We start from the raw sequence: 27,247 nt of genomic DNA on the forward strand, positions 1-27,247 counted from the left end.
GTGAATGGCTAAATATCACTAATAGTAAATTTTATGTTATGTGATTTTACTACAATTAAAGAATTTGATACCTCTAGGAAAGGTCCCTCCTGAGCAACAGATTTGTACTGACAATTGCCTCAAAATATCTAATGGACATTTCAAGCTTAGTGTGAAAGTTAGTTTTATGTCAGTCTGGCTAGGGCTATAGTAACTAGTTATTCACTAATAGGTGTTGCTGTGAAGGTATTTTGTAGGTGTGGTTAACATCCACAATCAGCTGACTTTAGGTAAAGATTACCTTGATAATGTGGGTGGGCCTCATCCAGTTAGTTGAAAGGCCTTTGGAGCAACACTAAGGTTTCTCTGGGAAGAAATTCTGCATCAAGACCTCAGCATGGGGCTTCCCTGGTGGCGCAGTGGTTAAGAATCCGCCTGCCAATGCAGGAGACACGTGTTCGAGCCCTGGTCTGGGAACATCCCACATGCTGCAGAGCAACTAAGCCTGTGCACCACAACTACTGAGCCTGCACTCTAGAGCCCATAAGCCTCAACTACTGAGCCCACATGCCACAACTACTGAAGCCTGTGTGCCTAGAGCCCGTGCTCCGCAACAAGAGAAGCCACGACAATGAGAAGGCTGCGCACCGCAACAAAGAGTAGCCCCTGCTCACCACAACTAGAGAAAGCCCGCTTGCAGCAACGAAGACACAACACAGCCAATAAATAAATAAATTAATTAATTAAAAAAAAAAAGACTTCAGCATGGCCAGGGTGGGGGGAGAGATAAATTAAGAGTTTGGGATTAACACTGCTATGTAGAAAATAGATAAACAACAAGGACCTACTGAATAGCACAGGGAACTATATTCAATTATCCTATAATAACCTACAATGGAAAAGAATCTGAAAAAGAATATATATATATATATATATATATATATGAATCACTTTGCTGTACGCCTGAAACTAACACAACATTGTAAATTAACTATACTTCAATTTTTAAATGGTAAAAAATAATAAATAGGGCTTCCCTGGTGGCACAGTGGTTAAGAATCCGCCTGCCAATGCAGGGGACACGGGTTTGAGCCCTAGCCTGAGAAAATCTCACATGCAGCGGAGCAACTAAGCCCATGCGCCACAACTACTGAGTCTACACTCTAGAGCCTCCGAGCCACAACTACTGAGCCCGAGTGCCACAACTACTGAAGCCCGCACGCCTAGAACCCGTGTTCCACAGCAAGAGAAGCCACCGCAATGAGAAGCCTGTGCGGTATAACCAAGAGTAGCCCCCACTCGCCACAACTAGAGAAAGCCCGCGCGCAGCAAAGAAGACCCAATGAAGACAAAAATAAATAGATAAATAAATAAATAAATAAATAAATAAATAATGATGGCAGCATCAACGCCAATGTTCATAACAGCACTATTTACAATAGCCAAGACATGGAAGCAACCTAAATATCCATCAACAGAAGAATGGATAAAGAAGGTGTGGTACATACATACAATGGAATACTACTCAGCCATGAAAAAATATACATTATATATAAAAATAATATATATATTATATATATTTATATATATATATATATATATATATATCCTAATGGTTCTGTTTCTCTTCTCTGAAGAATCCTGACTGATACTTAGCATGTCAGAAATGGAACTCTTGTTTGTCCCTGAAATCTGACCTACCTGCTCTCTTATTCATCTCAATTCATTGGCAACGCTATCCTTTTGGCTGCCCAGACTGAAAATCTCGGAGCCATCCTTTTCTTTTTTATTTATTTTATTTATTAAAAAAATTTTTTAACCTATTTTTTATGTTGAAGTATCGTTAATTTACAATGTTGTGTTAGTTTCAGGTGTACAGCAAAGTGATTCAGATAACTATATATACATATATTCTTTTTCAGATTCTTTTCCATTATAGGTTGTTACAAGATATTGAGTATAGTTCCTGGAGCCATCCTTAAAGGTTCTCTTTTTCTCATATATCACATGCAATCCATCATCAAATACCATTGGCTTTATCTTAAAAATATGTCCAAACTTACAGACTGGGAGAAAATATTTGAAAACGATACAACCGACAAGGACTTACCTTCTAAAATATACAAACAGCTCACACAACTCAATAACAAAAAAACAACCTGGACTTCCCTGGTGGCGCAGTGGTTAAGAATCCGCCTGCCAATGCAGGGGACATGGGTTCTATCCAGTCTGGGAACATCCCACATGCCATGGAGTAACTAAGCCCATGCACCACAGCTACTGAGCCTGTGCTCTACAGCCCGCGAGCCACAACTACTGAAGTCTGCGCACCTAGAGCCCGTGCTCTGCAACAAGAGAAGCCACCACAATGAGAAGCCCGCGCACTGCAACGAAGAGTAGCCCCCGCTTGCCGCAACTAGAGAAAGACTACGTGCAGCAACGAAGACCCAATGCAGCCAAAAATAAATAAATAATTAATTAATTTTAAAAAATATCCAGTCAAAAAATGGGCAGAAGACCTAAATAGACATTTCTACAAAAAAGACATACAGATGGCCAATAGGCATATGAAAAGATGCTCAACATCACTAATTACTAGAGAAATGCAAATCAAAACTACAGTGAGGTACCACCTCACACCATTCAGAATGGCTATCATTAAAAAGTCCACAAATAACAAATGCTGGAGAGGGTGTGGAGAAAAGGGAGCCCTGCTACACTGCTGGTGGGAATGTAAATTGGTGCATACACTATAGGAAACAGTATGGACGTTCCTCAAAAACTAAAAATAAAGTTGACATATGATCCTGTAATCCTATTTCTGGGCATATATCTGGAGGAAACTATAATTCGAAAAGATACATTCACCCCAATGTTCATTGCACTATTTATAATTAGCCAACCTAAATGTCCATAGACAGATGAATGGATAAAGAAGAAGTGGTACATATACACAATGGAATATTACTCAGCCATAAAAACGAACAAAATAATGCCATTTGCAGCAACATAGATGCAGCTAGAGATTATCATACTAAGTGAACTAAGGCAGACAGAGAAAGATAAATACCACATGATATAACTTATATGTGGAATCTAAAATATGTCACAAATGAATGTATCTACAAAAAAGAAACAGACTCACAGACATAGAGAACAGCCTTGTGGTTGCTTGGGGGGTGGGGAGAGGATGGAGTGGGAGTTTGGGATTAGTAGATGCAAACTATTGTATATAGAATGGATAAACAACAAGGTCCTACTGTATAGCACAGGGAACTATATTCAACATCTTGTGATAAACCATAATGGAAAAGACTACGAAAAAGAATGTATGTATATGTGTAACTGAATCACTTTGCTGTACAGTAGAAATTAACACATTGTGAATCAACTATACTTCAATTAACAAAATTTTTTAAATGTTCAGAGCTTGACCACTTCCCATCACCAACATACTAACACCCTAATCAGAGCCCCCATCATCTGTCACCTGGATTATTCCAGTAGCTTCCTCACTGGCTTCCACCCTTGCTTCTGCTATGTACCAATCACAAAAAGCAGCCAGAGTGATACTTTTAAGCTTTAAGTCAGATCATGTCCCTCCTCTGTTCAAAATCCTCCAATGGCTCCCCCATTTATTCACAGTAAAAGCCAAAGTCTCTACAGTGGCCTGCAGGGTCCTACAATCTTCCCCCATGCACACACAGCATCCTTCTCATTTCATCTCATTCCTGCCTCAAGGCCTTTGCATTGGCTGTTGCTCCTGCCTAGAAGCTCTTTCTGCAGGCATCCACATAGCTCCTACTTTCACTTACTTCATTGTTTCATTGTTCAAACATCATCTTATCAATGAGACCTACTCTGAATCCCCTATTTAAACTTGTAGACACTCCTTCCACTCTCAACCTTCTTTCTCCAGCTCAAATTTTTTTCTCCATAGCACATCTCCATTTAAAGTACTCTATCGGGGGACTTCCCTGGTGGTCCAATGGTTAAGAATCCACCTTCCAATGCAGGGGACGTGGGTTCGATCCCTGGTCGGGGAACTAAGATCCCACATGCCGTGGGGCAACTAAGCCCACGTGCTGCAACTACTGAGCCAGCGTGCCACAACTAGAGAGCCCGTGTGCTGCAATGAAGAGCCCACATGCCACCACAAAGATCCCACATGCTGCAACTAAGATCCGATGCAGCCAAATAAATAAATATTAAAAAATAAAAAATAAAGTACCCTATCAGAAGTTCCCTGGTGGCCTAGTGGTTAGGATTCTGGGCTTTCACAGCTGTGGCCCAGTTGGGGAAGATCCTGCAAGCCGCACAGCCAAAAAAACAAAAAAAAGTTGTTTATAAAGTACCCTATTTATTTTACTTATTTATCACTCTCCTACACTAGAATGTAGGCTCCGTGATGGCAAGAATAGTGTCTGTTTTGTTCACTGATCTGCCCTCAGCACCCAACAGTGCCTGTCACATAGTAGGTGTTCAGTAAATATTTGTTGAATAAATGAATGGATTTCAGCACTGAGAGAGTGTTTACCATATGTCAGGCTCACAGAAACACAATGAAAAAGCAGCACTGTATGAAAACGGTTATACTGAAGTGTGCATAGGTCACTAACTCTGCATGGGAGGGTAGAGAAGAACACACAGATAAGATGCTGTTCTAGAAGGGAGACACAGCATGCCCAAAGAACCTCACTGTTGGTTCCTCTACGCAGAATGTCTATTCATCTCTGTGTCTCCAAGGCCTGGAATAGTGCTAGGCACTCAATAAAGCTTTCCAGAAAGCTGTATAGAGGGCCTCAGGATTTACAAGTAGTGCCTAGATGTGGATGGAGGAGCTGGAGGCAAGCCATGCCATACGAGGGGTTTTCATTTTTTTAATTCTAGATTTAATGAAAAGCCATTTAGAGTTTTAGGCAGGTTTTTTTTCTTTCTTTTTTTTTTTTTTTTTTTTTTTGCGTTACGCGGGCCTCTCACTGTTGTGGCCTCTCCCGTTGCGGAGCACAGGCTCCGGACGTTCAGGCTCAGCGGCCATGGCTCACGGGCCCAGCCGCTCCGCGGAACGTGGGATCCTCCCGGACCGGAGCACGAACCCGCGTCCCCTGCATCGGCAGGCGGACTCTCAACCACTGCGCCACCAGGGAAACCCTTTTTTTTTTTTAAAAGTAAACTACCCTTTATCAGAGAGTGGAATGCAGGATGGGAGCAGGAGAAGGTGGCAGAGGCTGGTCAGGGGTCAGCTCTGGCCGTCATGGTCAGTGATCTGGGCCTGTGGGAATGGAGAGGTGCTGAGGAATTCCAGGGAGAGAGAGGAGGAAGAGGAGATGAGACTGGTGGCCCACTAAGTGTGGAGGGGTGAGAGAGAAGAGGTCCCAAGCTTCTCCATCGCAGTGAGGTTAACTAGCATGGGGAACAAGGGAGGGCAAGTAGGTTTGAAAGGGTTGATAAATTCAGCTGGGGACACGTTGCATCAGAGATGTTTGTGGTGTATCCAGGTGGCTGTAACCAGTAGCTAGAGGGGGAGACAGGAAGCCTGAGCTTGCAGTACTCTGTCCCCCACGATAGCTCTTCCCCACCCCACCCTGGGCTCGACTGTTGCTAGTCTGTCCCTACTGCCAGATTGTGAGGGTAGGAAGCAGGTCTGATTCAGGTTTCTCCCCAGCTGTCTAGGCCAGATTCTTTTTTATTTTTGGTCGGGGCGGGGGTGGGCATGCTGCGCTGGCAAGCAGGATCTTAGTTCCCTGACCAGGGATCAAACCTGAGCCCCGTGCAGTGGAAGCACTGGACTGCCGGGGAAGTCCCTAGGCCAGATTCTGAACCATAGCAAGTACTTTGTGCATGTTTGCTGAATGAATAAATGGGCATCCTTGGTTGAGAGGTGAGAGTGGAAGCAATAGGCACAGAAGATATTGTCCAAGGGGAATTTTCAAAGGAAATAAGAAGAGAGAAGTGCTTAAAAGACCTGAGGAGCAGTGGTTAGAGAGCTAGGAAGGTAAGCAAGAGCACTGCAGCCAGAGACCAAAGCATAAGTGTTACAAGAAGGAATTGTCACCAGGGTCAAAGGCTGCAGGGAAGTCAGGTAGGATGAGACTGAAAAGGTTTTGCTCTCATAAACAGTAAGCATTTCCCAGGTGCCTCCTCTCACTAGAGCATAGTGCCTCACGCTTCAGGCTGTGGAGATGGGGTTGAGATACCTCCTGCCCCCAGGGTGTTGAGAGTTCCAGCAGGGGTAACTGCATGTGTCATCCCCTTCTGTGTTTTATGTTCTTTCTTTTATATATACTGACAACTTTTATATTTAGAATTAGCCAGCTGGACTCAGCTTAGATGATCCCAATTTTGTTGGCAACATCCAAAGCATCATAGTCAGGAGCCAGTCGAACATATGCCTCTTTCTCTCCATCAGGCCTGATCAGGGTGTTGACCTTGGTCACGTCAATGTCATAGAGCTTCTTCACAGCCTGTTTAATCTGGTATTTGTTGGCTTTGGCATCCGTATTGAACACCAATGTGTTGTTGTCTTCACTCTTCTTCATGGCTGACTAGGTGCTTGACGATGGCGTAATGGTCAAGCTTGTTTCTCTGAAAGGCGCTCCTCCGAGGATATTTGGAATGCCTCCGGAGCCTCAGTGTTTTGGGCCGTTGGAAGGTAGATTACGTCAGACATTCTTTTTTTGTGGCTGTGGACGCCTTTCAACACTGCTTTCTTGGCCTTTAAAGACTTTGCTTTGGCTTCGGCTTTGGGAGGGGCAGGGGCTTCCTTCTTCGCCTTCAGCGCCATCTTCGTGAAAAGCTGTGTTTTACGTTCTTATGGTTGGGTCTAAGTACCTCATGAATGATGTAGACAGTGAGTGCTGGGGAAATCTTAGAGAAGACTAATCAGCCAGGACTGCGGCAGGCTGGGAAGATGGCACGGAGGAGATAACCTCTAAATTATACCTTAGAGGGAGATGAGGAAAGAGTACATTCCAGAGTGGTGCTGGTGGGAGGCTGAGAAGGGGAACAGAGAAAAGGTGTTCTGGGAGCCTTTGGGTCACCTGGATAAAGATGTCCAGCAGGCTTGTCCTTGAACTGGCTGGAGGACAGGAGAAAGTTCAGCTCTGGAGCTATGTATTTGACAGTGAGGGATCCATAATGCTTAAAGCAGGAAGTTTCCTGTGCATCCTTTCCCTCTGAGAGGTGAAGAAATTGAGGTGCAGACAGGAAGAGCTGTCTATTAACAGCAGACGAAGGCCCCAGGAGCTCAACCCTGGCCTCATTCCCTTTCCACTACCCCACAGCCGTTGGCCTAGAGGTCATGGGGAGCCACAAGAGAGAAGGTCTGGAAAGGGTGCTTGGAACAGTGAAAGCCAGGCCTCAGGGTAAAAGTGCATTGGGTAATGGGAGGAAGAAAAGGAACCAGAAGGGGAGAAATACCAAGAGAAGCCAAATAACGCCAGTAAAGGAGACCTAGCAGACAGGATCTTGAGATATCTGCACGCCCATGTTCATTGCGGCATTATTCACAATGGTGAAGAAGTGAAAACCACCCATATGTCCATCAGCAGACAAATGGATAAAGAAATTGTAGTCTATAGATACAATGGAATATTAATCAGCCTCAAAAAAGGAAGAAAATCCTGTCATATACAGCAACGTGGATGAACCTTGAGGACAGTATGGTGAGTGAAATGAGCCAGTCACAAAAGGCCAAATACTATATGATTATATGAGGCACCTAAAGTAGTCAGACTAATAGACAGAAGGTTGCCAGGGGTCGGGAGGAGGAGGAATGGTGTTTGATGGACACCAACTTTCAGGTTCGCAAGATGAGAAAGTTCTAGAGATCTGTTATACAGCGATGTGAATATCGTTAACATACTGAACTGTATGCTTAAACTGTACGGTTAAGGAGACAAATGTTATATCACCATGTGCTTTTTACCACAATTGAAAATTAAAAAAAAAAAATTTTTGTTTTTGAAGAAAAAGCCATAGTAGAAGAGAGTTGTAAGAAGAATAGTGTGGCCAAGGTGTAAAGACTGTACAGAGGTCAAGGCCAGTGGGGGGGCTTCTGGGAAATCGTGGAGAGTCATCTGAGCAGAGAGGTGGGGGAAAAGCCAGACAGACCACAGGGCATTAAAGAGGGTGAGGGCGACACTGGGGGCGGGGCGGGGTGGGGGGCAGCGAGGACGGACCCTGCCTGGTGATTGGTGGCAACAGGCAAGAGTTAGTGAGGGTGGAGGGGCTAGACTGAAAGGGTGGCGCTGTGGGAAGGATTATTGCTTTGTTTTCTTTTTCGGTACAGAGAGCACACTTGTGGGTGGAAGAAGGGAGGTTAATGATGAGGGAGTAATAAAGTGGGGAGGGCGATGCAGGGGGTCTTGGCGCAGCGGAAGGGGCAAATGCACCTGTTAGCCTTCGTTGGAGGAGGGACATGTGCCTTCGTGACAGGAGGGAGAGGGGGAAGGTGATAAGGGGGCGTGGACAGAGTGTTTGTCAGATATTGGGAAGGATGTGGCCAGGATGGGGGTGACTGCACAGTCTTGCTATAAATTCAATCCACCAAGAGTTGAAACCAACAGCTTGCAGTGGGAAAGGGGGGCTGAGGAGGAGTCAAGAGAAGGGTGGGACAGCTGGGGACAGCAACTGTGGGACTGCAGCACGGAGTCCGTGATGGATGAGGTGCTGCCTGGCCGGCAGACACACAGACGTGTGTTGGCCCCAAAGGCAGAGTTGCAGGCACTCTCTAGCAGTGCCTGGAGGGGAAGAAAGGGCTGTGGGGCTGGCTGGGGGCTGGGAGGCAGCTGGCAGGGCAAAAAAGGTGGTTTGGAGCTGGAGAGAACAATCACCCTACAACCCTACTAATGTCCTCGGACTGCTTGCTCCCCTTACCTCCCGCGGTCCTCGGCTGGAGCGCTCTGCTCCGACAAAAACAGCACCAGTCATAAGCTTTGTCTTTTTAATAAAAAATAAACTGTCTGTGACAAGTCGTTTTTGAATCCCAAAACAAAGGAGAGGGGAGAGGAAAGGGGTCCAGGGGTCAGACAGGGAAAAGGAGTGAACAAGGCTCAGATTACCCCTGTGCTCTAGCCAGGCCAGAAGGGGTTAAATCTGCCCCAACTGAAGCAAGACGGAAGGAGGTGAGACTTCAGGAAAGGCCTCCCTGGTTGAGTTGATAAGGGGAGCAGGAAGGGAGCAGCTCCCTGCAGAGTCCTGGAGAGCCTTGGGAGAGGGGAGTGTTGGTGTCCAAGGTGACAGCTGCTTTTAGAGTGGAGTCTCCAGGTGTGGTGTGCCATCTTACAGTTGCTTAGGTGTTTGGTGTTTTAGGGTCTCCTGTAGCAGTATGTTTCTGGAAGATCCCGGAATGGCCAGAACTGAAGGATCCTCTCTAGGTCCTCCTATCATAGCCTAGGTCCAGGTCTGGGGCAGCCCCCATTAGAGAGGCCACGTGCTTGGCAGAAGGGAGTCCCATAGGGGAGTCAGACCGCTGTGCCCAGCCCCACTGAGTGCTATCGGTGGCACAGAATGGCAGAGAAGGTCCTCTTGTGGGAGGAAGGTGGTCTTTTGTGCTACTCCCACCCTAGTCAGGGCTGCACTGCTCCCGGTACCCCCAGCCAGCACGGCCAGGCGCCCTGCCCTACCCGACAGCTCCAGCTTGTACCCAGAGTTTAAGCCACCTCAGTGCCCTGGAGGTTGCTGTCAGCGTCCACATCACTGGCAGAGGTCCTGAATTCCTTGGGGGATTGGAGGCACTGCTCCCTGCTCAATGGGGCCTTCTCCCCGAGGGGCAGGGTCCCACAGCCTTGGACCTTGCCCCGGGCTCGGAGTGCCCCCAAAGGGGAGGCGAGGAGGAGGATGAGGGCTCCTGAAAGCACTAAGGCAAGGAGTACAGTGACGGTGAGGAAGTGGGGCCAGTAGGACCGCGGGGCAGCCAGGGCAGCCCCACCACCGACTGTGGTCAGCGAGGCCTCCATGCGTTCCCGGGGAATGCCCGCCAGTTCAGGATCCAGGGCCAGGGGTTGGTCCTGACTGTCCACCCAGTAGGAGACCACAGGGTATGAGAAGTCATTCTCAGTGGCCCAGCACTGATAGAGACCCCCCACCCCATCTCGCAGTAGCAGCAAGAGGGAGCCATGGTAGACTGTGGAAGAGATGTCCGGGATCGCTGCTGTGCCGTGACTCCAGTGGTAAGAGGCCAGAGCTGAGAGGTGGGGGCAGGGGAGCTCCAGGATAGAGTTGGGGACAGCCAGGACTTCTTTAACTGTAGGTAAGGGAAAGGGGCCAAAGGTTAAGGAGAGAGCAGGCAGGAGGGAGTCTCTACCCGACATGTGGGCCCCAACTCCCACCTCCAACTTCTATTTCAACTCCTAAACTCAACTCTGACCCCTTTCCTATCTCCAGTCTGGGCCCCATACTAACCTCCCCAGTCCATCTGACTGCAACTCTGACACCAGAAGCAACTTCAACCCCAGCCCTGAATCCCAGCTTAGAATTCCTATCCCTCCTCCCTACAGCCTACATCCCAATCCATTCCAACTCTGGGTATTCAGGTCTCAAGCCAGGCAGGTGCTGGGGGAGAAACTGAGGCAGAAATGCCCATCCCCTCCCAGAAGTCCTCCCGAGCCTTTGTGCCTCCCCTGGTCCCACACTCACTGATTTGGGGGCGGCTCCGAGGCCTTCCGCTCCTGCCCATGGGGCCATTGGCACATGCCCACTCTGGGTTCCCACGCTCCATGTCCTGCTTCCAGGACTTCCTGAGAAGGCAGGGAAAGCAAAAATTATCCCTTGAAACAGCCAAGAGTGGGAGGAGGAGGGAGCAAGAGAGCGAAGTGCAGGGGGGAAGAAGGTGGGTCTGGGAGGCTAGGTAGAACAGAGAGGAGGGGAAGAGAAGCCCAGAGTGGACTGCCTGATGCAACTCCATCCCTGCAGGAGCCCCCCACAGGCCGGGGGAATCTTGCAGGGAATGTGTTAGTAGCACCTGGAAAGAGGAAGACCATAAGCTGGGTAACTGGCACTCACGGGATGGGGGTGGGCAGGAGGCGGCAGATTTGGGACTCTGGGTCCCAAGCACAGTGAGGGTCCCGGGCAAGGACACAGTCCACACAGCTGTCGTAGACACTACAGTTGGCTCGGGGAACCCTCCAGATGCCTCCTGAGAAGCCTGCAAACACTGCGCCCTGGAAGAAAGATGGAGAGTGTCAGGGTGTCCTCGCCACACCTAGGAAGAACCCAGCACCCAAGGTCTGCCCCACTAGAAGGCCATCTGAGGGTCAGGCCCCTTCTCACCTGGGTGGGGGCCAGCTGCAGGTTGCGAACAGGCTCAGGGTCAGGGAACAGCTGGATCTCCTCCACCAGATAAGCGTTGTTGTCCCCACTCACCACAGCCTTGTGGAGGGACCCTGTGCCTGTGAAGAGACAGAGAGAGCTGAAATTGCCTGACCCCATCTACACACCCCTCTCGTGCTCCCTCTCTGACTCCAGATGGCTTCCCCAGCTGTCAGAAAGTTCCTTCTGAAGTGTGCACTGGACACAGATCTGTCAGACCGTTTCCCTCTATGCCACGGAGATGAGCTTGCTTGTAAATGGCTGGAAATCCCTTGCCTCTCGGCCCTTCCTTTGCAACTGCCTGATAAAACTCCATGCCTGGAGGAACCCAACCGTCCCCTTTCTCCATGGACATGGGGAAATGGACTGCTGAGCACTTCTGTAGAAAATCACATCACCAGCCTCCCTCACCGCCATCAAGTGTCTCTACTCAAAGGCACTTCAGTGAGTTCTACCCTGAACACCCTTTTAAAAATTACTACCACCCCAACTGGCATTCCTGACCACACACTGCTCCATTTATTTTCTAATCTCATAATGTACCCAGTAATTGACTCTTCAGTATGTTTATTGTCTGTCCCCACGCACTCCAAAAAGGAGCTAGATTTTTGTCTGTTTTGTTCTCTATTGTATACCAAATATATGCACAGCTGATGTCCTAAAAGAATGAATGAACCTGATGGGTTTCTTCCACTAAAGCTCAAGGTCATCCACCTCAGCCAGGCCCTCAATATAATATATGCTTGGCAATCTTCCTCATCTCCCCCGCAGACTGTCTCTCCTTTTTTCTCTCTCTCTTTTTTTTTAATAAATTTATTTATTTTTGGCTGCGTTGGGTCTTCATTGCTGCGCGCAGGCTTTCTCTAGTTGCAGCGAGCGGGGGATACTCTTCATTGTGGTGTGCGGGCTTCTCATTGTGGTGGCTTCTCTTGTTGCAGAGCGCGGGCTCTAGGAGCACGAGCTCAGTAGTTGTGGCTCACGGGCTCTAGAGTGCAGGCTCAGTAGCTGTGGTGCACGGGCTTAGGTGCTCCGTGGCACGTGGGATCTTCCCGGACCAGGGATCGAACCCGTGTCCCCTGCATTGGCAGGTGGATTGTTAACCACTGTGCCACTAGCGAAGTCACTCTCCTTCTTTCTACGATGAATATTTGAATCTTTTCCTCTCTCCTCAAACCTCCCACCTTTTCTACCCCTCAATCTCCCCCCACCCTGCCCCTCACTCATGACCCTGTGTCCTCCTACTTCGTAGAAAACACAAAAGCCTTCACAAAAGAGCTCCCTCTATGTCTTGCCCATTTCCCCCACAAGTCTATACATTCCCCCTTCCTGTCTTATCCCCCCTTCTACTCCTTCACTCCCATCCCAGCAGAGGTCTGTACCTCCCCCACTCACGACCAGTCCCTCCCCCTGGTTCTAGAACCAGGCTTCCTGCTGCCTCTGCAACTTAACCTGCCATTTAGCCCCTCACCTGCCCATCTCTTCGCCATCTCCCTCTCTACCGGATCCTGACGATCTTTCCCATCTTTAAAAAGATTGCTGGCTGGATCCCACGCCCTCCTCCAGTTACCTCCCCTTCCCCTCTTCCCCTTCACAGCCAAGCTTCCTGAAGCATGATCTGTGATCTCTACTCTCGCTGTTTCCAGCTCCCCCTCTATCCTCCCTCACTCTTCACCTCTCTAGCATGTCTTCCCCATAAGATAAACAGTTCTTGCTAAGGCCACCAAAGCCCTCCATGTTTCTCTCCCCCACTAGACTGAAAGCTCAGAGAAGGTAGGGACAGGACTGTTTTGTTCTCCCACTGTATTTTCAGAGCCTAGCAGGGTGCCAGGCACAAAGTAGGTGCTCAGAAAACATTTGTTGAATGAATGCCTGAGTCAATGAACTCAAAGGTTTCCCTCCTCAGCCCGAGTTGCAGTCCCTGCTCTGGTCCCCTGAGGGCCTTCAGCCCTTTACTCACTGGTGCCCAGGTACATGACCAGATGGCTATTCCCGTCGATGCCCTGGGCTGTCTCCACCGCAAGCCGTGTGTACTCCACACCAGACTTCACCAGCAGGGGTGTCCCCACCACCGGCTCATCCATCAGGAAATGGTCCTTCATGAAGGTCAAGGCTTTATCAGAGGAGGGGCCCTCCAAGCACTGAAGGGGAAGGAGGCAGATCAGGTCAGCTTTCTCCTTCCTTCAACTCACCCATTGCCTCTTCCCTCCCTCCCTCCCCCTTGGCTAATATTCTTTGCCTCCTTTCCTCTTGGCAGTCCTCATTTCAGGATGGGGATTAAAGCTGGACTCGGAACTGCCTGGCTTTGAATTCCAGCCTCTGAACTGAGCGTGCCTGAGGTTCCTTAACAGTGTAATGGACCTACTACCAATACATCACAGGCTTGCTGTGAGGATGCAATGCACCAACACATGAAAAGTAATTAGAACAGTGCTTGGCATAAAGTAAGTATTTCATAAACATTAGCTGTCATTATTTTCCTCCATCATCACCTTCACCAAGGATGCCTGGCCCCCAGCAGGAAGTAGAGTGAGGGTCCCTTGCAGACAAGGACCACCTTGAACTCATGTCTGTTAAGTCCAGGCTTAACACAGGAACTGGCACACAGCTGGTGCCCAATAAATGTTCGCTAAGTCAGTAATTGAATGAATGATGTCACAGAAAGGGGTGGTGAACAGGGAGTGTTTCTCATCATGGTGTGGCATGAATTTGATGCGTGACTCTGGGAGAATCCCTTCTCCATTCTGGGCCTTCTTTTCCTTACTCATAAAATGAGGGGGTTGGACCAGCTGTTCTCAAAAGGCCCTGCCAACACCAGCATACTGTGGCTTTGGGACACCTGTGTCCTGATCTTTGGTCACGATTCTCGTCCTCCGTTTCCAAGAGCACTGTCTTAACACCAGTCCCAGCCCTGTCACCTACAAGATATGTCCTCAGACAAGTTACCCCACCTCTATGAGTTGCAACTTCCTCATCTGTAAGGTGATGTAATAACATTTGTATTTCATTTTGATGCCAGAATGAGCATAGGCGCTTACTCTCACTTCCTCCCAAAGGGATTTTTTTTTTTTTTTTTAAAGACACAAACCTACAGGGATGGGGAGAACAGGAGAGGAGGCAAAAGCAGCCACATTTTGGAAGCTGGAAAGCAAATGAACAAATAGGAAAAGATTTAGCAGGATAAAAGAATCTTCTTAAGCCAGCCCAGGGATAACCCCAAACTATCTGATTTATAAGGCAGAATTCCTGAAGTTCATGGATTAGTGGCCCCAGTCACCTCTGGAAATGGGGCAAAGGAGGGGCTGAATAAAGAAGATTATTTGAAAGTCTCTTTAAGAAGTAGGCAGATTTCCTCCCAGCTCCATGCCACTGAGTGACTGACCCTTCCATACCCTAGCCCCAAACTGGAGGTTTATTCTCTGGAGAGGGTAAGACAGAGGGACTCTGAATGGAGTACAGCAGAGATGGGTGACACCACCATGAAAGCAGGGGATTAAATCCAAGTAGACACAGTACCTGCTGAGACTCTTCCCCCACACCCAGCCCTCTTTCCCCATGGCTCCCAGACGCCAGGAGCCAGACCATCTCCCTCCAGGCAGAAGACTGGAAGAATCTACTCCAGGAAAACTGACTAGAGGTCCAAGAGGAAAGACTTAAAGATATTGACATTGAAGGTCCCCAACAAAGCAGTCCAGCCAGACCATCCTCAGTGGAGCTATCACGGAGCTCAAGTTGCCAAGTCATGCCCAGGGTGCAGAGTTTCCAAACAGCTTCATGGTCCCCTCCCTCTTAAATATGAGTAGATAGCCAAGGATTACCAGATCTGTGAGTGAAACCATGAACATGAAAGAGATCAAAACAAGGAAATGGAAAAAATGAATAAACAAAAACCTAAGAAGAAACAGAAATGATTCAGAGAAAAGAAAACCACAGCAAAATATCATTACTATCTTAAGAGAGATAAGTATGAAGATAGTATACCCATGAAACAAGAACATAATGCTACAAAAGAGGAGTTGTTATTTCAAAGAGTGTGGCCAGAGGTTACATACTTCCTGAAAGAAGACCACACTACCACTATGAGGTAGTTTTGTTCCCGAAAATCAAACTTTAATCTGATTACATCTCTAGATCCAAACACCAACCAATTTACAGAAAATACTTAAACTCCATCACGAGATGCAAAATCAAGATCCAGACTGTGGAAAATTCTACATAACAAATAAATTGCAAGAGAAAAAAAGAAGTTGGAAAGGGAACATACAGACTAAAAGAGACTGAAAAGAACAACCAATCCAAATTTACAGTTCTTATTTGGATTTTGATTCCAATAAACAAACCGTAGTTTTTAAAAACCCTTATGATATCTGTGAGACTATTAGAAATTTGAACACTAAATGCATATTAGATTAAGGAACTATTATTAATTTTTTGGTGTGATAATGGTACTACGGCTATGTTGTTGTTGTTTTCAAAGCCCTTATCCTTTGAAGATACATACTAAAATATTTATGGATGAGGTAATAGGATGAATGGTAGCCCCCCAAAAGCCATGTCCATCTAAAACCTGTGAATGTGACTTTATCTGCAGAAAGGGTCTTTGTATACATAATTAAAAATCTCAAGATGACTCATTCTGGGGACTTTCCTAGTGGTCCAGTGGTAAAGAATCCGCCTTCTAATGCAAGGGACGTGGGTTTGATCCCTGGTCAGGGAACTAGGTTCCCACATGCCGCGGGGCAGCTAAGCCCGCGTGCCACAACTACAGAGCCCACACACCCTGGGGCCTGTGCACTACAACTAGAGAAGAGAAAACCCGCATGCCACAACTAGAGAGAAGCCCTTGCAACGCGATGAAAGATCCTGCATGCAGCAACTAAGACCCAACGCAGCCAAATAAATAAATAAAATATTTTTTTAAAAAAGATGACTCATTCTGGATTAAGATGGGCTCTAAATCCAATGACAAGTGTCTGTATAAGAGAAGTGGAGGAGACATACAGAGATAAGGCAAAGTGATGACAGAGGCAGAGATTGGAGTGATGTGCCTACAAGCCAAGGAACACCAAAGGTTTCCAGCAGCCAACCAGAAGCTCAGAGCGAGGCATAGAATAGATTCTCCCTCAGAGCCTCCAGAAGGAACCAACCCTGACGACTCTTTTTTTTTTTTTTTTTTGCGGTACGCGGGCCTCTCACTGTTGTGGCCTCTCACTGTTGCGGAGCACAGGCTCCAGACGCGCAGGCTCAGCGGCCATGGCTCACGGGCCCAGCCGCTCCACTGCATGTGGGATCTTCCCAGACCGGGGCACGAACCTGTGTCCCCTGCATCGGCAGGCAGACTCTCAACCACTGCGCCACCAGGGAAGCCCCCTGCCGACACTTTGATTTCAAACACCTGGCCTTCAGAGCTGTGAAAGAATAAACTTGTGTTGTTTCACACCACCATGTTTGTGGTAATTTGTTATGGCAGCCATAGGAAACTAATACAGATGAAATGATACAATGACCAGAATTTGCTTCAAAATAATAAGAGGAGAAGTGGGTGGGGTACAGATGAAACAGTTTGATTGGCTATGAGTTGAAGCTGGCTGATGGGTGTACGGAGGTCCATTACACTATTCTGTTCACTTTTTATATATTTAAAATTCTCTATAATGGAACATGTTTATAAAAGACATATTCAAAGCTCAAAAAATCTAGTAAATTAAATATCTGATAGCAGAAATTAAAAATCTGATAGAAGGATCAGAAGATAAAATTGAGACACTCTCTCAGAAAGTAGAACAAAACCAAAGACATGGAAAAAATCTTTTTTTAAAAGGATTTTAAAGGATTTTAAAAGGTAGAGGACTAGTCCAGGAGGTCCAGAAAGAAGTGAAAAAACGTTCTGACATTAGAATGTCAGCTCTATGAGGAAAGAGACTTTTGTCTATTTTGTTCACTGCTATATCCCCAGTGCCTAGAATAGTGACAGGTGGCCTCAAAAAATATTTGTTGAATGAACAGGGAACAGGAGGAAATAGTTCAAGAAAACTTCTTAGAACTGAAGGAACTAAAATTCCAGGCTTAAGGGGCAAATTGAATGTCCAGACAATGAATAAACAGATATCATCAAGGCACAATCATGAAGTTTCAAAACAACCAGCGACACAAAAAAGGTACTACAAGATTCTAGTGAGAAAAAGAAAAACAGGTGACATTCAAAGAGTTGGGGATCAGAATAGCTTTAGACTTCTCAACAGCAGCATTGGAAGCTAGAAGATAATAGAGGAAGCCTTCAAAGTTTGGAAGGAAAATCATTTCTAGTCTCGAATTAGATACACCTAGGCAAACTATCAAACGTGAATGTAGAATAAAGACATATTCAGACATTCAAGGTCTCAAAAAAATTTACCTGTCATGTATCCCTTTCCGGGAATCTCCACTAAAATGAGATAGTGAAAATAAAAGAAAAGAGAGGAAGTTGTGGGATGCAAGAAACACGAGATTGTCACAAGGAAGAGGCAAAGGGAATGCCCAGAATGATGAGGAAGGGAGATTCCAGGATGGCAGCTGTGTCCCGGATGTAGTTAAGATGTAGTACAGACTACAGCAGATAGGAAGGATCTCCAGGAAGATGAAACTCTTAGAATACATAATGGATCTTTTTTTTTTTTTTTTAATGGATCTGTTTTTAAAAGAGATTCAGATAACTGAGGAATAGTTTGGGGTTGAATTAAAGATAAGAGCTTAGAAAACAAAGCGAAAAAAAATAATAATAATCAAGATAATTACTAACCCCAGGGAAAAATTTTAAATTATGCAAAAAGGAAAAATAATCATGTCTTACTACCTGGCTCAGTTGTGAATAATGAATCATAATACAAATATTGATTTAACCAAAATTACTATAAAACAATGTTGGGAGATGATGGGTGGGTGCAGTGGTGTGTTGATAAGGCGGCTCTGGGGAACAACGAGTGGGGGGACCTCTGATTTGAAGTGTTTGCTGATTTCCATGATGTATTATTCCCACCATGGCTGATTTCAAGCTATCGATGTATTGTCACTGAACTTGGATTTGTAAAGAGATGCACAAAGGGTTCTTGCTAGTTGCTGCAAGCCAGTTCTAGCACATCGCTGAGTGAGGGTGGGGGACATGGTTAAATCCTCACCATCCAGAATGGGAATTCAATAGACACTGCCTGACACTGAAACACCAAGAAGTAGCAAGAAAAGTATTTCCAGATTTAGAGATAAATATCAAAAGAATCAGCTAAAAGAGTTGGAGGTGGTTGTCTCTAGAGAGGAAAAAGTGCTGAGGATAGGAAACAGGGCTGTTTTTTGTAACTAACCATGTAAATCTATGTGATTGTTTAAATGCTGTACATATACACTCTGATCAAAAAACAAAAGTTAAATAAGAAATGCAAAAAAAAAAAAAAAAAAAAGAAATGCAGGTGAAGATGCCCAAGACAGTCCTTGGCACAGCCCGTGCTCCCTTGTTTCCTTAGTGATACACCCAGGTATTTGGGGTGCACTCAGCTGGGGTGAAGAGGTGCTGCTCTGTGTTTAGGATGGGGTTGGACACATGTGGAATGTGGGCAGCCAGAATGGGTGAATATCTGAGCAGACAGGACCTGGGGGTGCGGGGAACACTAGCATTTATTGGGCATTTATTATGCCGTGATAGGTACTTTGACATGCATATTATGTATCTGGGGAGGCAGGGTTTGCTCAGTGGGATGGGTAGTACTCACGCTGCCTGGCCGAGGACTGATATCAGAGAACCCGTAAGTAGTCCAGCGTGAAGTCTCTTTGTTCAATTCCTTATACTTCCCCTCAAAGACATGCTTGATGTCCTTGAGTGAGAAAGCACAGACAGCAGAGCTCCTGGTCCCACCAACCTGCCTGGAGAAAGCCAGAGGGGACATTGTCTGTAACCTCCTCTGCTATACCAGGAAGCTCCCCTTCCAACCCTGGCCCACCCTTGGTGAGAAACCCCAGAAGGGCAGGAGGATGAAGGGCTGGGTCAGCCCCCAGCTGTGGTGATAAGGGCTAGGAGAGCCCCAGACTCTAGCCCATCTTAGGATCTGAGGTGTGATTATCTTTAATGGGAATTAAATGGGGCTCATGCCCTGGGGTGTCTCCTGCCTGGCCTGCCCAGACTGGGCCCCTATGGGAGGAGCAGTATAACCAGCTGCCCAACAGGCTGCAGATGAAGTGTTCCTCCTTGGGGATCCCATGTATTCCTGGTCCTCAGATAACCAACCACAGCCCAACTACAACTATTTTTATTCCTTCAGCCTTGGTCTGTGGAGACAAAAGGTCTCTCCTGTTCTCTTCAACCTGTGACATACACCATATTCCCAGTTCTGGATGCCATAGATACCAGACCCTGCTTACAACAGATATCTTTGATACCTGACATATTGTCAGCAGATCCCAGACCACAGCAAGTAAGTTAAACTTTCTCAGCCTCCAAGCAATGACTGTATTTTTATCTTATGTCGCTGGTGGTGTTTCACTCTTTGCTCTGACCATTAGGAAGCTCAGAGCTAAATTTGTGCCAACATCCCAGGACTGCACATTTGTAACACACATTTGTAAAGCACATGTGTAATGTGCTGGCCGGATCCCTAGGTTCTCTTATTCTCCTTTTATTTCCATTTCCTCATGGATTTGATTTTATTTTAATGTTTGCCTTTTGTAAGCTGCCTCCTATCCTTTTTGGAACCAGGCAGGATATAAACTAATAAGAACCTTTCTGAGCTTTATTTTTCCCATCTACATTAAGGGCATGAGTCAAATTCCTGGGAGATGGTGACGATCAAATGCCTTCGTATGTGAAGTGTGGAGTATGTGCTCGGCTCACATCAGTTCCTACCCTCCCTGGCGGGCCAGGGCAACAAGGGTGCTGACCCGTAATCCCGCTTCCAGCCGCCACGTTCCCGCCTGGCTGCTCACCACTGAGAGGTGAAGACAGCGTAGACATAGGGATCGGTGGAGGAATTGTCTGCCAGCAGGACAGCGTGACGGATGATGTTGAAGGGCAGCTGCCCCGGCTGGGCGCAGAGTAGCTGGGCCTTCAAGAAGGTGGTCCACTTCTTCTGCAGCAGCTTTTCGCCGCCCACGTCGTTCTAGGGGCACCAGAGGAGTCAGGGGACGACCCCTGCCCCACGTGACCTCGCCCTCTTCCCCGCCCCTCACTCCCATTGGTCCCTAAGTGCTCAGCCCCGCCTCTGCCATCTCCCCATTGGCTTCTCCACAGCCAGCCCCGCCTCCCGCCCAGGTTGCAGACCTTGCAGACTCTGGCCACCCGGGATGTGTGGAGCTTCTCGAAGAACTCAAACTCGCTGGCTGTCTCCTCGAAGAAGAAGTAGACGACGTGGGTCGAAGGGATGGCTGCCACGAAGGAGGCGTCCGCTGCAGGGGCGGGGCAGATGGGCTAAGAGATGGAGCACCTGGATGCCCTGGCTTCCCCTTTGTGAAAACCCTTAGCTCTGGAGGACAGGAGACATGACCTCTCGGGTCCCACAGCTGGTCGAGACGTAGCCATGGGTGGGGAGTGGGGGCGGGGAGCGACTGGTACTTCTTTAATTATTTATGTAAGATAAAAGTTTCAAGAGGACGGGAGTTTTGTCTTCTTCCCTGCAGTACCGCCAATGCCTAACAGTACTGCCTTGCACACTGTTATACCTCAACAAACGAGAGTTGAGTGAATTAACAGCGGTTCACAGTGCCAGGTCTCCGGGACTTGGGGAAGGGGGCCAAACCTGTGCTGGCTGGGGCTCAGGTCCTTACGTTGCAGCCAGCGGAGGAAATTGTCCGTCTTGAGGACAGGCTGGGATCCCAGTGTGCGCATCAGGATGGGCTCACTGCCCAGGAAGTTGTTCATGGTGCCGGAATAGAGCATCCCATCTAGTGTGGGGAGAGGCGGGGAGACCTCATCAGTTGGAGGGTGCCCCTGCCCTCCTCAGACCTGTCAGCATTCACATCAGTCTCTGGACTCCTTCATGTGTTCTACACCTTCCTATGGAATCCCAAAGCCCAGCTCACAGCCCCACACTGAGCACCATTCTTAGGTCCTTCTGCCCACAGGGAATGGCCAACCTTATGGCCTTCAGTGTTTTGGCACTTTTCTCTGGCTCCTCCCTCCCATGCCCAGCTAAACCACTTGCCAGTTAGAATCACTCATTGTTGCCCGAAGACGGCTTCGTTTTGTTTCCATACCTTAAGTCCTACCCTTTTCTTCATGGAACACCTTCCCTGCCCATCTACCTATCTTTCAAGGTCCCACTCAGTCAAAGTCCACCGCCTTCAGGAAGCCAGGGTGGGAAGTCTGTAATGGTTTGTGTCTGGGAGGGCACAGCACCATGATTTCTTCTTTGTAATCCCTACAGTTCCTAGCACAATGCCTGGCACACCAGAGGGGGCATTCATACAGAGCAGACTTGTTGAACAAATGACTGAATCTCAGACCTCTTCCCTGCCTGAGACCCTTCCTGGACCCTCCCACCTCTGTGCCTCTCTCCATATCCATTTCGCTCCACCTCCTTTGTGGCAGTTTCAGCAGGAGCTGATGTTTGGGGTACCTGATTCTCCCTCTATTTTGTGTTCCGAGGCTCCTGGCTTCTCCTCCCTCTGTCCCCTGCTTTTTAGGAAATTGTCAGATTCCATATGTCACAGAGTGACCAGGGAAAGCAGTTGCTGGGATGGACCAGGGAACCTCATACTCACCTGCCAGGACAGCCGTGTGCTTATGGGCGGGGTCGAAGGGGCTTTGGCCTTTCCCCTCTACAACTTTGTCCTCCGAGATGGGCAACAGGTTGGAATCTTGGAGTTCCTAGAGAGGGGGAGTGGCTGGGGGGCCAGAACGCCAGAGTCTCATGTCTGGGAAAGGAGGGGCGTGAGGGAGGGAGGGGAGGGGATGTAGAGGAAAATTGGTCTGGGGCCAGGAAGCTCACAAGGGTCCTGCGTCTGGAAAACCAGAGTTTTCCAGAGCTGCAGAGGATGAGCTGGGAGTAGACGTGAGGAGGGATGCTTGGGGCCTGAGAGCTGGTGCCAGATAACTCACAATGAAGGTACAAGCAGGGCTGAAGGCGAAGGTGCCACAGGCGTAGAGATGGGTGGCATTGAAGGAGACCAGGACACGAATAAAGTTGAAACACTGTGTCTGGGGGAGATAGAGAATTCAGGCCTCCAGGGCACTTGCCCCAAACTCCTGGGCCCCCAGAGGCTGCTCCTTCACTCCCTAGTAGGGAGAAGGGCTGGGCAATGCTGAGGCAGTCCCCATCTGTCTTTATAGAACATGATGCAGGCAATTATCATGCAAACAAGCATCCTCTGCTGCCTGCCCAACCTGAGATCATCCAGTGATGGTCTAGGGACACCAGGGTTCTCTACCAGAGTCCCAGTATCTCCACCTCTACTTACCTCATTGCTCTTCTTCTTAAAGGCACATTCACTCTTTTTTCGGTCACTGGCTGGCCAGGGTATCTGAAGTGGGGCATTGGGAAAGAGGAGATAAAGGGAATGAGGTCTTCAGCTCTAGCTCTGATGTGAAATCACCAGCAGGCATAGTGGTTAGTTACATGCTAGTGGGCTATAATAACCTCACTTTGTGACCCTGGCTATTACTCTGATGATACTGTTATTCATTAGGACACAGCTCCATGGTAGAGCATGGCCTATGGAATCAGACCTGAGTTTGAATCTAGACTCAGCCACTTACTGGTTGAGTGATCGTGGTCAACTGCACAGGCTTCTGGAGGGCACAACTAGGTAGCATATGTAAAGCGCCTAATGCCATGCATGGTATAAAAGCAAAGGTTGGCAAAAAAACCCACCACATTTCCTGAGGAAATTGTTAAAAATGTCAGTTCCTCACACCTCAGAGAATCTGTATTTTTAAAAAATTATATTTATTTATTATTTTTGGCTGTGTTGGGTCTTCGTTGCTGCATGCGGGCTTTTTCTAGTTGTGGTGAGTGGGGGCTACTCTTCCTTGCAGTGCACAGGCTTCTCATTGCGGTGGCTTCTCTCGTTGCGGAGCACGGGCTCTAGGCGCACGGGCTTCAGTAGTTGTGGCTCGCAGGCTCTAGACCGCAGGCTCAGTAGTTGTGGCGCACAGGCTTAGTTGCTCCGCGGCATGTGGGATCTTCCCGGACCAGGGCTCAAACCCGTGTCTCCTGCATTGGCAGGCAGATTCTTAACCACTGTGCCACCAGGGAAGCCCAGAATCTGTATTTGTTTTGTTTTGTTTTGTTTTTGTTTTTGTTTTTGTTTTTGGTGGTACGCGGGCCTCTCTCTGTTGTGGCCTCTCCCGTTGCAGAGCACAGGCTCCAGACGCGCAGGCTCAGCGGCCATGGCTCACGGGCCCAGCCGCTCCGCGGCACGTGGGATCTTCCCGGACCGGGGCATGAACCTGTGTCCCCTGCATCGGCAGGTGGACTCTCAACCACTGCGCCACCAGGGAAGCCCAAGAATCTGTATTTTTAATTGGCATCCCATGTGTGCAGATGGCCCACAGACCACACATTGAGAAAAACGAACCGTGGAGATGCTCAGTAATTGCTAGCTCCCTCCCTCCCTTTTATCCTTCCCTCTCCCTTTCTCCCTCACGTTGTTCCCATGAGTAGGGTGGCTGTAATTTAACACAGAAGCTTCAGTGATTTCTACCGGTGGGTGGATATCATATTATTGATATAATTTGAGTCAATGTTTCTCTCATATGTCAATGATTTCCATATCAGCCATTTTAGTAATTAATAGTATTCAACCAGTATTCATGGCACCAATGAATAGTGAGGCCACTGTAGTGTTTCTTGTCTGTTATACCAATCATATATATATGTTTATACGAAGAATTGCTGATTGTTGGGGACTTTCCTGGTGGTCCAGTGGTTAAGAATCCGCCTTCCAATGCAGGGACTCAGGTTCAATCCCTGGTCAGGGAACTAAGATCCCACATGCCGCAGGGCAACTAAGCCTGCACACCACAACTACTAAGCACGCGAGCCACAACCAGAGAGCCTGCGTGCTGCAACTACAGAGCCCACGCGCTCTGGAGCCCGCGGGCCACAACTAGAGAGAAGCCCGCACGCTGTAACAAAGACCCAATGCAGCCAAAGAATAAAATAAATAAATATTAACAAAAAAAGAATTGCTGATTGTTGCTGATTATAGGTAACAGCAAATTGGGTGGTTATTCATGCGTAAGCAGCCCAAGCGCAGGGCAGCTGTCGGTCCCCTCCTCACTCCCAGCCCATGCCCTTCCCCTGGCCTCTCACCATGTTCTTCAGCCTTGGTACCCCTGGATCCTGGATATTCAAAGCCAGAATGGCCTCTCGAGCCCCCACATAGAGAGTGTCTCCATCACCACTCAGGAGCAGAGTGTCAAAATCCTGGAGGCCCTTCTGGTGGAAGAAGCTAAGAGCTCTGCGTCCATCCCCTGTTGAGAGGTGGGGAGAAGGAGACAGTGATGAGAAGTCAGTGGTCAGGGCTTCCCTGGTGGCACAGTGGTTGAGAATCTGCCTGCCAATGCAGGGGACACGGGCTCGAGCCCTGGTCTGGGAAGATCCCACATGCCACGGAGCAACTAGGCCCGTGAGCCACAACTACTGAGCCTGCGCATCTGGAGCCTGTGCTCCGCAACAAGAGAGGCCGCGATAGCGAGAGGCCCGCGCACCGCGATGAAGAGTGGCCCCCGCTTGCCGCAACTAGAGAAAGCCATCACACAGAAACGAAGATGCAACACAGCCAAAAAATTAATTAATTAATTAATTTTAAAAAAATGTTTAGGGCTTCTCTGGTGACGCAGTGGTTGAGAGTCCGCCTGCCGATGCAGGGGACACGGGTTCATGCCCTGGTCGGGGAAGATCCCACATGCTGCAGAGCGGCTGGGCCCGTGAGCCATGGCCGCTGAGCCTGCGCGTCCAGAGCCTGTGCTCCGCAACAGGAGAGGCCACAACAGTGAGAGGCCCATGTACCGCAAAAAAAAAAAAGAAAAAAAAAAAGTTAAAAAAAAATAAGTCAGTGGGCAAGCAGCTGATTTCTGAAATAAAATCAGGGGAAGAAAAGGGCTGGGAGAGTGTGTTCCCCAGACCTTGGCAACTGGACCCACTCTTCATCAGCAGCTCCCCGCTTCGTCCCACCCTGCTGGCAGCCATAGGAGCTTTGTGTGTTGAGCTCATAGTAGAGAGGAAAGGCAGCCAGAGACAGGGTAATGACAGACTGGAGCTGGGGGAGGGTGGCCCGTACCCAAGAGACAGACAAAGGGACAGGAAATAAAGTGAGGCACAGTGGATGCTCTTCCAGGCCTGGGGGCTGCGGTGGGGGAGGACACGTTGGTCCTCACCCGTGGGGAGAGCAGAAGGCAGAGAGACGACAGGAAGGTGTTGGCGGCCACAGACAGGAAAGCTAGATGTAGATAAGACTATGTGTCAAAGTAGCTGTGGGTTGTAGGGGACCCACTCACCAACCCCACTTTCCTCCCCGCCTCTATTGCAGGAAATTTCCACCACAAGAATCACTGCCATAGGCTGAACAGAGAGGAAATGTTTTTCTCCAAAGTTTCCTGCAAGCGCCTAGATGTCACCTGGGCATGGGATTCCAGCTGGTTGTGGGAAGTTCCCTGAGGTCTCCCCATCACCGTGGTGTGGCAGAGGTGGGGCGTGTGTGCCTGGTCCCCTGGCATATCAGCAAGGGGGGAGGAGCTTCTGAAATCCTCTCTCATGAGCACATTTGTACTTTTGCATTAGTTAGAGGACTGACTAGCTAATTGTTACCTTTGTAGGCTCAGAGACTGTTAGGACCAACCAAGAGGAGGAGCTGGGGAAACGTGTGGCAAGGGGCTGGAGAGGCAGGCCTCCCCAGAACTGTATACACCGCTCTGTTACTGAACTGACTGCCCCAAAGTGTGGTTGTCGGTTCATCTGCCGCCCCCTTGGGACCATCAGCACTTCGAGGGCAGGGGCTGAGCCCTGTTTATGTTGTAATCCCAGCACCCAACACAGAGGTCCCTCCATCAACGGGCAACATGCATTTCCTTTACCGCGTTGCCCCAGAAAGACGCTAAAGACACGGCTGTGCCCAGGAGTCTGCCCCTACAGCTCCTACAGGGCCCATGTTCCTTCCTGAATCTTCTCCCTGGAGGTGCAAGACCAGCAGTCACCACAGCCTCAGTAAGAAACCAGCCAAGCTGTGCCTAAAGGGTCCCAGGGTCCGTATCCCAGTCAGGCCACACTGAGTTCTTGTATTCTTGGGCCCTGACGTGGTTCAGCATTATCTGTGCAGTTGTGTGTCCTGGTGTGTCCTGGGTCACCAGGCCCACAGATGCTCTTCTGGCAGGGGCCTTGGCTTTGGGGCACTTGAGGGCATGAAAGCAGTTATGGGTTTGAGGTGACCACTTTGATACCAGTGACATTTAAGGAGGGAAAGAAAAATCACCAACTCTGGGGAACAAGAAGGCACAACGCCCCTGGCCCCCTGGTCCCCTCACTTCCCTTTCCTCAATCTCTGCCCCAGGTGAGTTTCATCATTCACTCCTTTCTCAGTCAGCCCGGTGTTGCCATCCCCACACTTCCTGATCATCAGACACTTACCTGCGTAGTATTTGACCCTGGGTGTGGGCTCCTGCCCGTCACCCCGTGCAGTCGTCGGTGGTGGCAGGAGCAGCAGAAGCAGCTGGAAGAGGAAAAGGCCCAGGAGGCTCCAGGAGTCCAGGCCCAGGGCTGGAAGGGCCATGCTCAGCCAGAGGCTGTCACCAGACGGCTCTGGGGAAACAGGCACCCGCCACTCTCTGGGTGAGCAGTCTTTACCACATCCTCCCTGGGAACCAATCAGATAGCCCCAGGCAGCAGAAGTGTGTATTGTGGGGGGGATGCTAGAGAGATGGGCCAGTTTCCTCTCCAGAGTGCCCTTAGAGAGTCTCACTTCCATCATCCCAAAGGCCCGCCTCACTCTCCCCTCTGGGTAGGAG

The 27,247-nt window shown here is 48.6% G+C and overlaps 1 protein-coding gene and 1 pseudogene across 2 annotated transcripts; both read right to left on the reverse strand.

The window, feature by feature from the left end:
- Positions 1-6,305: 6,305 nt before the first annotated feature.
- Positions 6,306-6,769, reverse strand: LOC309972461 (large ribosomal subunit protein uL23-like; annotated as a pseudogene). The gene has a single exon. The product of its transcript is annotated as a large ribosomal subunit protein uL23-like (transcript).
- Positions 6,770-9,135: 2,366 nt separating this feature from the next.
- On the reverse strand, positions 9,136-27,027 carry SEMA4A (semaphorin 4A). The gene is made up of 14 exons (XM_082865603.1): positions 26,871-27,027; positions 24,558-24,718; positions 22,702-22,764; positions 22,343-22,441; positions 22,006-22,111; positions 21,070-21,186; positions 20,567-20,691; positions 20,233-20,405; positions 19,026-19,176; positions 13,247-13,427; positions 11,251-11,369; positions 10,984-11,141; positions 10,618-10,718; positions 9,136-10,225 (listed from the first exon to the last, which is right to left on the reverse strand). The coding sequence occupies exons 1-14, from the start codon at positions 27,010-27,012 to the stop codon at positions 9,633-9,635; spliced, it is 2,289 nt and encodes a 762-aa protein (XP_082721729.1). The 5' UTR covers positions 27,013-27,027; the 3' UTR covers positions 9,136-9,632.
- Between the last annotated feature and the right edge of the window lie 220 nt (positions 27,028-27,247).

The sequence above is a fragment of the Leucopleurus acutus genome, assembly GCF_964270905.1.
Source record: "Leucopleurus acutus genome assembly, chromosome: 2".
Lineage (NCBI taxonomy): Eukaryota > Metazoa > Chordata > Mammalia > Artiodactyla > Delphinidae > Leucopleurus > Leucopleurus acutus.

Coding starts and splice junctions, on each gene's coding strand:
- SEMA4A (XM_082865603.1), bottom strand. CDS start 27,012: ATGGCCCTTCCAGCCCTGGGCCTGGACTCCTGGAGCCTCCTGGGCCTT. Junction 19,177..20,232: donor GCTGTCTTCACCTCTCAGTG/GTGAGCAGCCAG, acceptor GGCTTTCTCCAG/GCAGGTTGGTGGGACCAGGA. Junction 11,142..11,250: donor TGCAGCTGGCCCCCACCCAG/GTGAGAAGGGGC, acceptor TCTTTCTTCCAG/GGCGCAGTGTTTGCAGGCTT.